Raw genomic sequence first — 15247 nt, forward strand, 5'->3', positions numbered from 1 at the left:
TATTTCCAATACAAATAAATGTTTATTTTAAAATTAAAACTTTCTTTTTTATGAAAAATATAAAAAAATTTATGGATAATTAATGCTTATATACAACCCTTAGGGTTGTATATATCATTTGCCTACATATTTTTTATTCTTTTTGAGCAAATAATAATTTTACTCATTTAGTTTAATTTAAATATTATATTTAATAAAAGATTAAAAATTGTAAATTATTTCTAGAAACCATTACTATAACAAAGTAACGTTGAACAAAAGTTATCATTGAAAACAGAAGATTTACACACAAATATAGTAATATAGGCGTCAACTAATTAATGTCCACGTAATAATCCAACTGTTAAAATATTGCACAACGGACGCCAGACTGGTACTAATTAATTAACTTACTCATTAAATCAACTAATCACCTTCATCACAGTTTCACAACGTCTTTAATTTCCTTAATTTGTTCTAATTTAAAAAAATAAAAAACTAAAATATGATTACAGAAACAGAAATTAAAACTAATTTAAATTTTTGTTCATAAATACAAAAAACAAAAAGAGCTTATGCATGGAAGCTTAATTCGTATTAGCACTAATTACAAAGATAAAATGCGTGATTTGACTCGCTTTGAGGCTGTGGCCAAAATGAAATTACAAAGCCGTCCTTACACGAAACATCATATAACGCGTACATAATAGACCTGGAGATACAGTCAAACCAATTTCCCTCCCTCTATATATATACCCCCTCGACCTCTCTCTTCCTCCTCCATTATTAACATACTTTACTACACACAGCTTTTTTCATTCTCTCTCTCTCTCAAATCTTACTTTTCTTCGTTTGCCTAAAATTTGAATTCTCACTCACTGGACATGCCCAGGAAAGGAATGAGAACAATTTTCTTCAACACATCGCCGATTTCTTCTCCGATCCAATCTCCTCGTCGTCATACTCTCTCTAGTACTTTAATGGATGAAAATGTTGATAATGCACATGTACTCATTTATAAATGGAATTTTGATTCTACTGATTTATCTGCAAATTACGGTCACATGACTCCTCTTTTCTCCGGTGATCGTTACGAAGCAAATCAGTATCTCAATTCCATCAAAGGACTCCAGGCTGCCATGCAATATTATATCACTGAAAATCCCGCGTCTCCATTGCTTGTCAGAGCTCAAAATCTCATGCAATTGGCTATGAAGCGCCTCGAGAGGGAGTTCTATCAGATTCTTAAGTCTAATCGAGATTATCTTGATGGTGAATCGGTTTCCAGTCACGCCACTTCTTCTAGAGCCTCGCGGTCCAGCGCTTCGGATTTTGAAGATGAATCGGAGGATGATTCCTCGAGACTTGGGGACTCAATTTCAGAAATGGAGCGAGCTTCACTGGCGGCTATGACAGATCTGAAAGCAATTGCGGATTGTATGATTTCTTCTGGTTATGCAAAAGAGTGTGTTAATGTTTATAAAGTTGTTCGTAAATCGATCGTAGATGAGGCTCTGTACCATCTTGGAGTTGATAGATTGAATTTTTCTCGGATTCAAAAGATGGATTGGGAGGTGTTGGAAATGAAAATCAAGAGCTGGTTATATGCAGTGAAGGTAGCGGTTAAAACGATGTTTCATGGCGAACGAATTCTCTGCGATCATGTGTTCGCTTCTTCTGATTCTATAAGAGAGTCGTGCTTTGCAGAGATTACAAGAGAAGGTGCCATGGACTTGTTTGGATTCCCGGAAAGTGTAGCCAAGTGCAAGAAAACTCCCGAGAAAATGTTCCGCACTCTTGACCTCTACGAAGCAATAGCTGATCTCTGGGATGAAATTGAGTTCATTTTCGGCTTCGAATCTACCTCAAACGTCCGATCACAGGCCGTTAATTCCTTAATCAAGCTCGGCGAAGCAGTCCGTGCAATGTTAACGGATTTCGAGGCGGCAATTTCTAAAGATAATTCAAAAACGCCTGTACCAAGCGGTGGAGTTCACCCGCTAACCCGGTATGTAATGAATTACGTCGCCTTCCTAGCCGATTACAGCGGCATCCTGACCGATATAGTAGCTGATTGGCCTTTAACGGCGCCGTCTCCGTTACCGGAATCATACTTCGGCAGCCCTGTGCCAAACGATGGAATAAGCACCTCTGCGATCTCTTTACGAATGGCCTGGCTCATCCTTGTTTTGCTTTGCAAACTCGACGGCAAGGCGGAGCTTTACAAGGATGTATCTCTTTCTTATCTATTTCTAGCTAATAATCTCCAATATGTGGTTAGCAAAGTTCGAAAATCGAGCTTGAAATTACTCATCGGCGACGATTGGATCGCTAAGCACGAAGAGAAAGTAAAACAATACTCGTCGAATTATGAACGCGTAGGGTGGAATAAGGTTTTCGCTTCATTGCCGGAGAATTTCGCGGCGGTGCAGACTGTACATGAAGTGAGTGACCGGTTTAAGAGATTTAACTCGGCCTTCGAAGAAGCTTATAAGAAACAGAGGTCATGGGTTGTGCCGGACTCCAAGTTGAGAGACGAGATTAAAGTTTCGGTGGCGAAGAAGATTGTGCCGGCATATCGGGAATTTTACGAAAAATTTCGGGTGGTGGTGAGGAGCGAGTTTGGGAACAATGCGAAAATTGTCAGATTTGCCCCCGATGATTTGGGAAATTATTTGTCGGATTTGTTCTTTGGGACCACCGGTGGACCAGGGAGTGTTTCGTCAGTTTCGTCTGGTGGAACAAATCCTCGATAGTTCAGCGCCTGCTTTCTTTAATTTTTAATTTTTAATTTTTAGTATTTTATTCTTCTGTGGATATTAAAAATATAAAAAGGAAAAGGAAAAGGAAATGAGACGTATACATTTTGCGTTGTGCATATGTTAGCTAGACGACCGTTGATAGTTATATATTTGTAACTCAGATGAATAATACAAATTCTTTCATTTCTGATTTTAATAAATCTTTGTTAATTGGGGAAATTTTTTTGAAGAGATATTATTCTTGCTAAAAGAATTTACAAAATATTTTAAAATTCAGGAAAATATTTTAATAAATAATAATTGTCATCGTAAATTACTTGATCCTTGGTTAATTTTCCGGTTACCTAAAAACCACAGTAAACGTTAGAAAAGGGATCGGAGTTTCAGCGAATCTTCTACGATCCTAAAGTCAGTGATATTATGGAGAATATGAAACTAACGTAATTAAGAGAAATAGAATTGTTATAACTGAAGTTAAGATATCTCGGATCTTGAAATGCCTTTGCTATTTATAGATAATTTGAGATGCATTTTGGACACGTGACAACTTATAATAGGTTTTTGGATCATATATTCGTATTTTCAAAAGTGAGGAGCGAGTGTTTGGAATCTAGCGTGTTGATTGGTCCACGTGTCCCCAAACACTTATCCGAAAACGACCTTCGGCCATTTGAAGACGTCCGAAGCTTTGACCTGGGTCAAGCTTCGGCCAAAACTAACCATCATAATAATCTTGAATGGGTCAGAACACACCTGAGATTTTCGGGTCATGATAGGATTTTCTAATAGTATTTTCAAAAGCCTAAATGATTTAATACCATATCAATAATTAAGATGGCTATTTTTTGAACATTTGATTCAGCCTTTGTAATACAAGATGACAATTGAATTCTAAAAGTTTAAATCTTTTAAAAACGATCTAAAATTCTTATAAATATTTTATTCTTGATATATAGTATCAAACTAAACAGAAATCATCGCAAATGATAATATTCTTACGTTCGTTTCGTTCAACCCGTGTTTAGTTACAATAGATTTAATTTTATAATTCAAGGATAAAACAATGTTGTTTTGTTATTGAATGAAATAATTTTAACCAACATTATTTTTAAAATAATAATAATTTTTTTAATATTATCTTCATTCTTCTAAATATCTAGTTGCAATTCTATAGTGCAGGCTACATGGGAAAACTTCAACTAAATGGGGGCATATGTCGGTGACTAGAGTGAGCAGAACTGAACCAAAAACCCGAACCAAAAAAACCGAACTAAACTGGATCGAATTATATTTTGGTTTAGTTCGATCCTAATTTATAAGCTAGTTTGGCTTTCGATTCAATTCGGTTTGGTCCAATCCAAACAAAACCAAATCGAAATACGATATGTACTACTTTTAGTTTTAGGTTTTAAATTAATTAACTAATTACATATATAAAAGAAAAAACAATTAAACATATTTTCTCTTTCTCAAAAACTAATTATATGAGTATTGTCTTTATATAATTGAATAGTTAGTGAAGACACAAGTAGCTGTAGGTCCCTAGTGCTTACAGGACCGAATTATAATTTGGTTTGGCTTGGTCCTAAAAAATAGAGACAATTTGGTTCGGTCCAATGTGGTTTGATTCGATTTTTGAACCGAACTGGATCATGCTCACCTCTATCAGCGACAATCCTACTTAATATGTATTTTTTGCACGTGATGGGAGACAACTACCCTTGTGGTTCTGCCACTGCTCGTTGGGATCTGCCTTGTGGGGTTCGGGAATCCACAAAAAAATTCTCACAAGGTACAAATCTAATTTTTCCCCCAAAATTAGAACGAGGACAAGGATAGGAATGTCCTCTCTGCCTCGCAGTGATCAAATCCTCAGCTTTATCAAAATCCCCAAAATTATTAATAAATAAATAAATAAATATATATATATATATATATATATTCTTTAAATAATTATATGACTTTTTCTATACTTAACAAATATAATTACAATACTAATTAAAAAGGTTATAATTTATTATTTGTATTCGTGTTTATTAATATATCGTAATTTTTTTTAAGTAATTTCATGTTTTTTATATAATTAAATTTTAATTAATATTTTAAATAAAAAAATCAAAATGATAACATCGTTATAAGGAATTTAGTTCCTATGAAAACTCCAACGAAGTAGGATGGTGGAACTTTTTCTCTTATTCATATACGAGAAGTCAAAATATTTAGAATGAAAATAGATAAATCATTATCCGTCCCTATCTATGGCGGTTTGCAACTTAGATAGATAATCGCAATATAATATTTTATGTTGATAAGTAGAAACATATAATTCTAATAGGTAGAAGCTACGTGTGGTATAAAAGTTTGTGGGAAAAGGAAAATACCCAATACATTAATCTAATCTTTTGATTAAATTCTTTGAATTTTCCATGAAATTCTTAGTTGTATACCATCTAATCTCTTGTCAAGTATGGGAATGTTGTATAGCCGTTATTGTTTCTTAATAACCGTATCAAAAGAATATATATAAATAATAATTTATGATTTCAAGATAAACCAAAATTCAACAAGAGGATGGGAAAAACCTAAGAAATTAATTGGTAGTACTAAAAAAAAATAGTATATTTCAAGATAAATAATGATTGTGACATATAAGGCTATAATATGCTTTGACAAGCACCACCAATATTTCTATGGCGAGCAATATATCAGTTGAAGTAATTAAGAAACTTTATTCAAATAAATAGAATGACACATCTTTCTTTTTTCTTTTTTTTCTTAAATGACACATTGTTGTGAAAATAGTTTACATAGAGTTTTCCTAATCAAGATGGAGAAGTAATAATATCTTTAGAAAAGAGTTAAAAAAAAAAATCATTGAAAGCCTTTTTTTTCATGAGAATCATTGAAAACTTTTGGTGATATAATTATTATAAGCTAAATATATCACCACTGTCTTTCTAAACTTTGTTAGTATCTCACTTGCTGTCTAAACTTGCTCTTTTCGTATCACCATTCATAAAAATTTATTAGCTCACTGAACTTTCAAGTGTCTCACCAGCTCCCTACACTTGCTTATTCCGTAACAACTAAATGCAAAAATCATAATACCAACTCTCGATCCTTATCATTTCGATCTCTCAAACCTGCAAATTTAACTCTTATAATAGGTTGAAAGATAGGAGAAAAGAAAAAATTACCTCACAAATAGATGAAGATGTATTTTTAGAATTTAGATTTAATAAATTTTTGTATTTAATTGTTACGAAATAAGCAAGTTTATAGAGCTAGTGAGACACTTACAAAGTTCAGGAAGCTAATATATTTTTATAGACAAGTTTAGAGAGCTAGTAAGACATTAACAAAGTTCAGGAAATCAATCTACTTTTATAGACAATTTCAAGAAGCTGATGATGTATTATAATGTCACTTGGTGGGGGGTTTTATATTAGGCTAGGCCTTCCAACTAATAAAAAAACCTCTCCTTAATATCACCATGCCAAATATATAAGCTAGTTTATCCCATATTTGTAATATATATGGGAAAAGTATAAAAATAAACATTGTGGTTATATCTGTTTTCAATTGCAGTCATGTGGTTTAAAAGTTTGCAAAAATGGTACCTTGAGGTTCATTCCGTTAGCAAACACATACCAAATTGACTAACGGTGTTAAAAGTCAAAGGAAAAAAAGTTAATTTGGTCCTTATATTTATTTATTTTATAAATTAATCTCCCTTATTATCTAATTATCACAAAAAAACCCCAAAATAAAAAATAAAATTCAAATACACCATCTTTTTCCATCTCTCTTTAATTTTTTTTTTTTTTTTCCTTATTTCTCTCCTCTTTGTTAATTTCTTTCTCTAAAATCAATATTATTTTCCCTCAATAGCTATAAAATGCTAAAATACTATAACATCCAAATACGTTTGCTGCTTACATCCAAATACGTTCGAGGAAGCAATTCGAGTTCTCTAGACGCTTCACTTATACCAAGAGGCTCATCTTCAATGCAATTCCAATCATTATTTCTTTGAACATCCATCTGCAACAAAATTCAAACAAAACCAAGATGATTAAAAACAAAATTAATCTTGATTCTTCTTTTCTTTCTTCAATTTGAAAATATAGGATTAAATCTCTGTGTGGTGCAATTTTAGGAGATAAATAGGGAGGTGGGAGTAGTTAAAACATATTTACAAGGGAGGGGCTGTTCTTTAACTGGAGTTAAAAAACATAGCCATTCCGGCGCACTAGGCGCCGGAATGGGTACCACCCGTCACTTCTCTGCGCAAAGTAGTACTTCGCGCAGAGATGTGCCCATTCCGGCGTACCAGACGCCGGAATGGGTACAATTGTACCTTTCTGCGCAAAGCCTAATTAGACTTTGCGCAGACTTGTACCCATTCCGGCGTACCAGACGCCGGAATGGGTACAAGACAATTTATTTGACATTCCACTGCGCAAGTGCGCAGTACCCATTCCGGCGCCTAGTGCGCCGGAATGGGCACCTTCCCTTAACCCAAGTTAAAAACAGCCCCTCCCATGGAATAATTTCCTAACTATTCCTATCTCCCTATTTAACTCCTAAATCAGCCCCAAGCAGAGGTTTAATCCGAAAATATCAAACAGGTTATCTCTGCAATTCATGTCAGAAATTGACAGCCTAATCTGCTAAATACCAATTTCCAATACATAAATGCAGCATACAGACACTAAATTCAGTTAATTCCAGGTAAAACCCTATATAAATCTCACAATAAATCAAAGTAAAACCCTTTCAATTCCACAATTTATTAAAAAAACTGTAAATTTTGATTGATAAGAACTTTTAACTCTTGACCTCATATGAACAATGTGAAGAAAAAAAAAATCAAACTGACAATGAAGGATACAGAAAATGACTTCTAATTAAATAGTGAGAATTAATCACTATATATACATACATATATATATATATATATATATATATATATATATATATAGGAGAGAAAAAAATGTCTTTCTCAGAAAATTCTACATGGTGAAAAAAAAATACTGCTGATATAAGGCAAAAGAAAAAAATGGCAACAGTATACAGCAAAATGATAAACCAGCGATAATCTCATATCCCATTTTTTAAACCAAAGCTGGAAGAACTAATCAGTAATTAAACACGTTAATTAATTAATTAATTGCCAAGCAGCATGAACAATCCAAAGGTATTATGTGAACAAAGTAAAAACTTAAAAAGAATAAAAATAAAATAACCCAGAGTTTTATAGTTGTTTATACAACTGATGAGAGTTCAGAATTCGAAAACGATCCAAACAAAATCTAGTTTTAAAGAGCAAACAAACAGCATTAAATCCTAAATAACTAGCAAAGAAAATAATTAAAAAGATAAGAATTCAGTTATCTCCATTGATGAAACTTGAAACTCTTCGAAACCCAAGTGTAAGAAAGCAACCTGGAGAAATGGAAGTTTTTTGCTCATATTTGCTAGGATTTGATGATTGAAAATTAGAATATGTAGTTTGTAGTGAATGAATGTTGTCATGTTATTGATTGTAGAGAGAATAATATTGATTTTAGAGAGAGAAATTAACCAAGAGGAGAGAGAGAAGAGAAAAAAAAAAGAAAAAAAAAAGAAAAAAAAAGAAAAATTAAAGAGAGATGAAGAAGATGGTGTTTTTGAATTTTATTTTTTATTTTGGGGTTTGTTTATGATAATTAGATAATAAAGAGCATTAATTTATAAAATAAATAAATATAAGGACCAAATTAACTCTTTTTCTTTTGACTTTTAACACCGTTAGTCAATTTGGTATGTGTTTGCTAACGGAATGAACCTGAAGGTACCATTTTGCAAACTTTTAAACCACAAGACTGCAATTGAAAACAGGTGTAACCACAAGGTTTATTTTTGTACTGTTCCCTATTTTTTTATATGCAACTTAAAAGACAAGTATGAAGTGTTTATAAGAATTATAATAGATGATCCAAAGAACGTAAAATCAGAAAGACCAGTTGAACAAGAATATATCCCCAAATATGAAGTGTTATTAAGAATTAGATTTCATTAAAGACAAGTTCAATATGGGCTTACGAACTAAGCCCAGACCTATTAATTACCAAGACATCAGGTCTTTCCAGAAAACAAGGATGGAAAGAGAGCTTCAGACGTTATAAACACGGTCAATTCTGCTCATTGCAAAATTATTTGGTCCGAAACCTATAATATGTTGACATGTGTACAAAGCACAAGCTAAAAGGTAAAATGTTATCTATAAATAGTATGGAAGTAATCACCACGGGTACGTAATTTCATATACTGCATTCTTACTAAATTGCTTTCAAATTAGTATTCCCATCACTAACTTCATCAGCAGTGTTCAAAACTGCTAACTTCATATACTACATATCTCTCTTGAGTGAAACGATCGGTAATAATTTCAGTTCACCATGAAAATCTCCTTGAACATCATAAGAAGAGATTTTGTACCATAATATCAGTTAAAATTTTATGATTGAACTAAAACTTCAATGAAATCTTGTAATTGAAGTAAAATTACTCTTTTAGGTTGCATAAATTGACATTTTTCTTTATTTTAAGGACCAATCAAAATATAAACAACAAACAACATTAATAGATTTGAAATACGATCTAAATCAATTAAAAACATAAAAAAAAAAAAATACACGACTCACCAACAAACATAGAAAATTACAGAAAAGAAGTAGAAAAATTGAAGAAAAATGCAAAACAACCAAAGTTTGTGGAAAAATACAACGAAATGCAAAAAGAAAAACTCGCAAAAACATTAAAGAACAAAGTCAAATAAAAATTATGTAAATCACAAAAATATAACTAAAATTACAAAAAGAATTGCAGCCATTACAGAGAAAAATAACATAGGCATGGTCTAGACGAAAACAAGAATTTTTTTTTTAAAGAAAAAGTATTTTTTTAAAAAAAAAAATTGAAAAATATTGGCATCTTCAACATATAGTAATTAATATTACTTTAAAATTAAAATTAATTTGAATGGTTAAAGTTATGCCAAGATGTGCTTAAAGTAAGGTGTTTGATAAAACTGAAAATTAAGTGTTGAAAAAATAAGTACTGAATTTTAAGTGTTGAATATTATAAGTGCTGAAAGTATTTAATGATGTAACTTTTATAAAAATATTAGTTGATAATATTTAACTTAAAATATTAAGTTAAATATTTTGACTTGTCAAAATAAGTGGTTTTTAACTTAATTAACTAATTTAAGTGGTAGAGAAACAACTGTTATAAAAAACACTTAAATTAAATAAGTGTTTAACCTTTTAATTTAAGTAATTAAGTGCTTTATCAAACAAGACCTAAGATTTGTCAAATTCAATCGTATTTGGCAAGAATGTTTTTCTTGAAAAAATAATGCACTTTTAGTAATTTTTAATATTTTTTATAATAGATTATGCTGATAGTAATCAAGCTCAACCAATATGTAACTTTTTTTGGGCCCGGTTATTTAATTTTGGGCCACAAGAGCTTATGGGCCAAAACTAAATAACTGAATCATCGCCATAAACGGCTCATTTATTTCATCTTTGGGCTAGCCATGAGCTGTTTACATTTTTAGAAGATTAATTCTAGGCCTTATAGTTGTGCAAAATAAAGCCCGTTTCTGGAAAATAATTGGGCTTTTTTTTACATGAAAATCATGTTTTGTATAAAAATTACAAGTCATACTTCAAAATATTTATTTTGCCTCAAAAAATGTCATACTTCAATATATACCATTTTTTTATATCATAAATAAAATATGATTTTAAATTATAATATATAAATTTTAGAATCTAATTCATAAATCTTAAATCTTAAAAATATATTATACATACCTGATTTACAAATCATAGTCCTTAAAATATATTAATAATAATAATTTACATAGTTTGATATAATTCATATCAGTACTTGACATAATTATAGATATATTTATAAAACTGATTTTTTTGTGTAAATTTCCCATTAATTTTCTATTTTATTGCTATTTAGTTAAAATCCACAGTGCTGAAAGGCTTATTGAATAAAGGAAGGCTAAGCAATATTGAAAAATCAACCTTTGGACCTTAATCAATTTCCAGGCCTTTGACAAGTTAGAAGCATTAAGCTTGAAGCTCGAAAGTCTACGAGAACTGTAATTTACCTTTTTTTTTTTTTAATTTATGATTTATAAATTAGGTTCTAAAATTTACATATTATAATTTAAAATTATATTTTATTTATAATATATAAAAAATACTAATATATATATATATATATATATATATATATATATATATATATATATATATATTTTGATAAAGTAAAAAATACTAATATATTGATAATTACTTTTTGAAGTATGATTTAGTTGTAATTTTTATACAAAACCATGATTTTCATGTAAAAAGCTCAAAATTAATTCATATAATACTAAACACGTTAATAATTTATTACAAAAAAAACCACATAAATAATAGAATATAAAAATAAACATTCTAGTTTCTTCAAAAAAAAAATAAAAATAAATAAACATTCTAGTTTTCTTAATATTATTAAACTATTAATTATATATGAAGAATTAAAAAGGCAAAACAAAATCACATATCGTGTATATATGAAGAATGGATGACCTCTCATACATATTTTGACACGTGTAATATGGATCCACATAAATTATAAGATGCCCCACTATTTTAATTATTACGTAGGGTCACAATACACGTGTCCAAATATGAATTGAGGGTCCTCTGAGTGACATGAAAAACTCCATCTCTAAAACTCTTTATTTCATGATAATAGTATCACTGCTCTCCAAGAAAGAACAACCATCCATCAGTTATTTGATCTCAATATTATATCATATCTGCCTTTTTTTTTTCATTTAAAAAAAATGTTTCAAAAACATTGATTAAAAATAATAGTACATATGCACCAATACTTCATTGCAAACATATTCATTAACGTCACACCAATAATACTTCATTGGTACAAATCTAGCACTTTGAGTCTCACGATTTTAAAACGCGTCACCTTACTTATAAGTCCCTGCCACTCTCTCTGTCTCTATGTGGGATTCAGTTCATTCATGCCCCATCACCATCCCTTAAGGCCGCCGCTTTGATCCAAATCCAATATCTTGGGTCTCACAGCTTTAAAAAGCGTCTACATGTATTGGATACTCACCTTACTAATAAGTCTCAGTCACTCTCTTTCTCTATTTCCGATGTGGGATTCAGTTCATCTCTGCTCTCATCGTCATTTTTAAGGCCGCTCCTTACTCAGATCTTCTATCCCCGACGCCACCCACTCCGGACCGGATCGTTACAAAATGACTCCATGATATGGTAGCAGATCCTTTTAAATTAAATATTCAAGAGTTAAAATCCTAACAACCATATTTGTTGATTAAATTTCATTACACGTAAAATAAGCATGTATTGTACATGATTGAATGCATTATCAGGAAATTGTCTGATATAATAGTTAAATGGTTACCTGACACTACAAACCCTCTACTCTCCTAGTTAAAAAGGACATTAGTATGAGAAGAATGATTAAGGACATATTCTCCAAATAAGTTTTTTTTTTTTTTTTTTTGAAAAATCCAAGTAAGCATTTTTCATAATGTATTTGAAATGATATTCGTATGAATTTCTCACATTTGAAACTGCAATTCTCAGCCATTAAATATATTAAATCATGCATGAATTCTTTTAGTCAACTTATCCTTTCATTTTTAATTATTTTATACGTACTCTTATCCATTTCTGTTTTTCCACGGTTAGACCGAAAAGAATTAAAGTAATGGTCTAGATAGAAGAATTAGTTGGGAGTTGCAAGAACAACAAAAAGTAACAAACAATTTGACTAAAACAAGATAAATTAAATTAATAATATCAATGCAACTTGTAAAGCAATCTCAAGTTGTCAATCATGGGTTCCTTGAGATTTAAGGAGTTTATCTCCAGCTTGTTAGGTTGGAGGTGGAATTCTTTTACTCAGTTCCGCATTAAGCCCATTTCTTTTTACCATCATTATGGATGAACTAACGAGTTCACTTCAAGATGGTATACCATGATGCATGTTGTTTGCAGATAATATTGTGTTGGTTGATGAGACGAAAGAAGGCGTGGAGAGGAAGTTGGAACTATGGAGACAAACTTTAGAATCTAGAGGTTTTAAGTTGAGCCGAAGTAAGACAGAATATTTGGAGTGTAAGTTTAGCGACGATAGGAGTAGGGAGGCAGGGACAATCACCCTAGATGGGAGAGTTGTTCAGGCCTCGGATTGCTTCCGGTATTTAGGATCTATTATCCAAACGGATGGAGAAATAGATGGAGATGTTGCTCATAGGATTAAATCTGGCTGGACGAAGTGGAAGAGTGCTACGAGTTTCCTTTGTGACCCCGACATGCCTAATAGATTGAAGGAAAAATTCTACCGCACCACAATCAGACCATCATTGTTATATGGTACAAAGTGTTGGGAAGTGAAACATGTCACATCATAACATGTCGGTGGCGGAGATGCGTATGTTGAGATGGATGTGTGGTCATACGAGAAAGGATTGGGTGAGTAATGAAATAATTAGGACAAAAGTAGGGGTTACATCGATTGAGAATAAAATGAGGGAAAACCGCATGTAAGACGAAGAGCGCTTGATGCACTAGTTAGGAGGACTGAAGAGTGGTAAAGAGATGTAGTGGTGAGGGGTAGGGGAAGACCTAATAAACTTGGAGGAGGGTGATCGAGAGTGATATGAGTTTATTGGGGATTGAGGAAAATATGGTAGTGGATAGGATAGAGTGGAGGGAGAGAATTTGTATCGCTGACACGACTTGATTTCACGGTTTTATATGATGGTGCATGTTAGCCGACCTCGAATCATTTCGGAACTAAGGCTTTGTTGTTATTGTTTTTGTATCGAATTGTGTGATTTATCAAGTGAATAGACATATCCTTAAACTTTTTTTTTTTCAAGAAGAATCTCTCAAGTTTCCATATATATATATATATATATATATATATTAGGCCAAACTCATAATTAAACCCTTAAACTTTTATGGTTTTATAGATTTAGTCCTAATTATTTATTTTTCTAAATTAAATCTCTGAATTTTAGTTTTTGCACACATTGAGACCCTAACTAACAGCTCGGTTAAATAAACCATTAGTGAATGACCAATATTTGTGAAAATTAAAAAATCGTGAACTTAATCAATAAAAATTGTAAAGATCGATGACTTAATCAAGAAAAGTTATATAGATCATGGAGCTTAATATAAATTGTCTATAATAAAAAAAATGAGCGTACATTAAATATACTCAATTTATTATAAATTAGCTAATATAAGATACTTGATATATCGTAAAGTATATTTATCAATATTTTTTTTATTAGTTTTTTTTTATATATTAGTTTGGAAGTAAAATTCTAAATTCAATTATTAATTCAAATAGTATTGCTTAAAGTAAAATATACAAGTTATTTTTATGAATTTTTTATTTTTTATTTTTATTTTTTAGTCGTTGGATATAAATTTTTATGAGGGAGTATGCACGAGTGTATGTACCAGTGTTGGGAAGACTGAACAATTTCCTATTACGATTGGAGTGCATCAAGGTTCTGCACTAAACCCATTTCTTTTTGCCATCGTTATGGATGAAATAACGAGTTCACTTCAAGATGGTATACCATGGTGCATGTTGTTTGCAGATGATATTGTGTTGGTTGATGAGACGAAAGAATGTGTGGAGAGGAAGTTGGAACTATGGAGATAAACTTTAGAATCTAGAGGCTTTAAGTTGAGACGAAGTAAGACAGAATATTTGGAGTGTAAGTTTAGCAACGATAGGAGTAGGGAGGCAGTGACCATCACCCTAGATGGGAGAGTTGTTCAGGCCTTAGAGTGCTTCCGGTATTTAGGATCTATTATCCAAACGGATGGAGAAGTAGATGAGGATGTTGCTCACAGGATTAAATCTGGTTGGGCGAAGTGGAAGAGTGCTACGGGTTTCCTTTGTGACCCCGACATGCCTAATAGATTGAAGGGAAAATTCTACCGCACGACAATCAGACCAGCATTGTTATATGGTACGGAGTATTGGACAGTGAAACACTGTCACATTCATAAGATGTCGGTGGCGGAGATGCGTATGTTGAGATGGATGTGAGGTCATACGAGAAAGGATCGGGTGAGTAATGAAACACTCTCACATTCATAAGATGTCGGTGGCGGAGATGCGTATGTTGAGATGGATGTGTGATCATACGAGAAAGGATCGAGTGAGTAATGAAATAATTAGGACAAAAGTAGGGGTTACATCTATTGAGAATAAAATGAGGGAAAACCGACTAAGGTGGTTTGGCCATGTAAGACGAAGAGTGTTTGATGCGCCGGTTAGGAGGATTGAAGAGTGACAAAGGGATGTAGTGGTGAGGGATAGGAGAAGGCCTAAGAAAACTTAGAAGATAGTGATCAAGAGTGATA

The 15247-nt window shown here is 31.9% G+C and overlaps 1 protein-coding gene across 1 annotated transcript; it reads left to right on the plus strand.

The window, feature by feature from the left end:
- The first annotated feature begins 755 nt into the window (after positions 1 to 755).
- LOC136222417 (exocyst complex component EXO70H1) lies at positions 756 to 2960 on the plus strand. Its single transcript, XM_066010157.1, has one exon. The coding sequence runs from the start codon at positions 864 to 866 to the stop codon at positions 2733 to 2735; it is 1872 nt and encodes a 623-aa protein (XP_065866229.1). The 5' UTR covers positions 756 to 863; the 3' UTR covers positions 2736 to 2960.
- The last annotated feature ends 12287 nt before the right edge of the window (positions 2961 to 15247 follow it).

This window comes from Euphorbia lathyris, chromosome 3 (assembly GCF_963576675.1).
Source record: "Euphorbia lathyris chromosome 3, ddEupLath1.1, whole genome shotgun sequence".
In the NCBI taxonomy this organism is placed as follows: Eukaryota; Viridiplantae; Streptophyta; class Magnoliopsida; order Malpighiales; family Euphorbiaceae; genus Euphorbia; species Euphorbia lathyris.

Coding starts and splice junctions, on each gene's coding strand:
- LOC136222417 (XM_066010157.1), top strand. CDS start 864: ATGCCCAGGAAAGGAATGAGAACAATTTTCTTCAACACATCGCCGATT.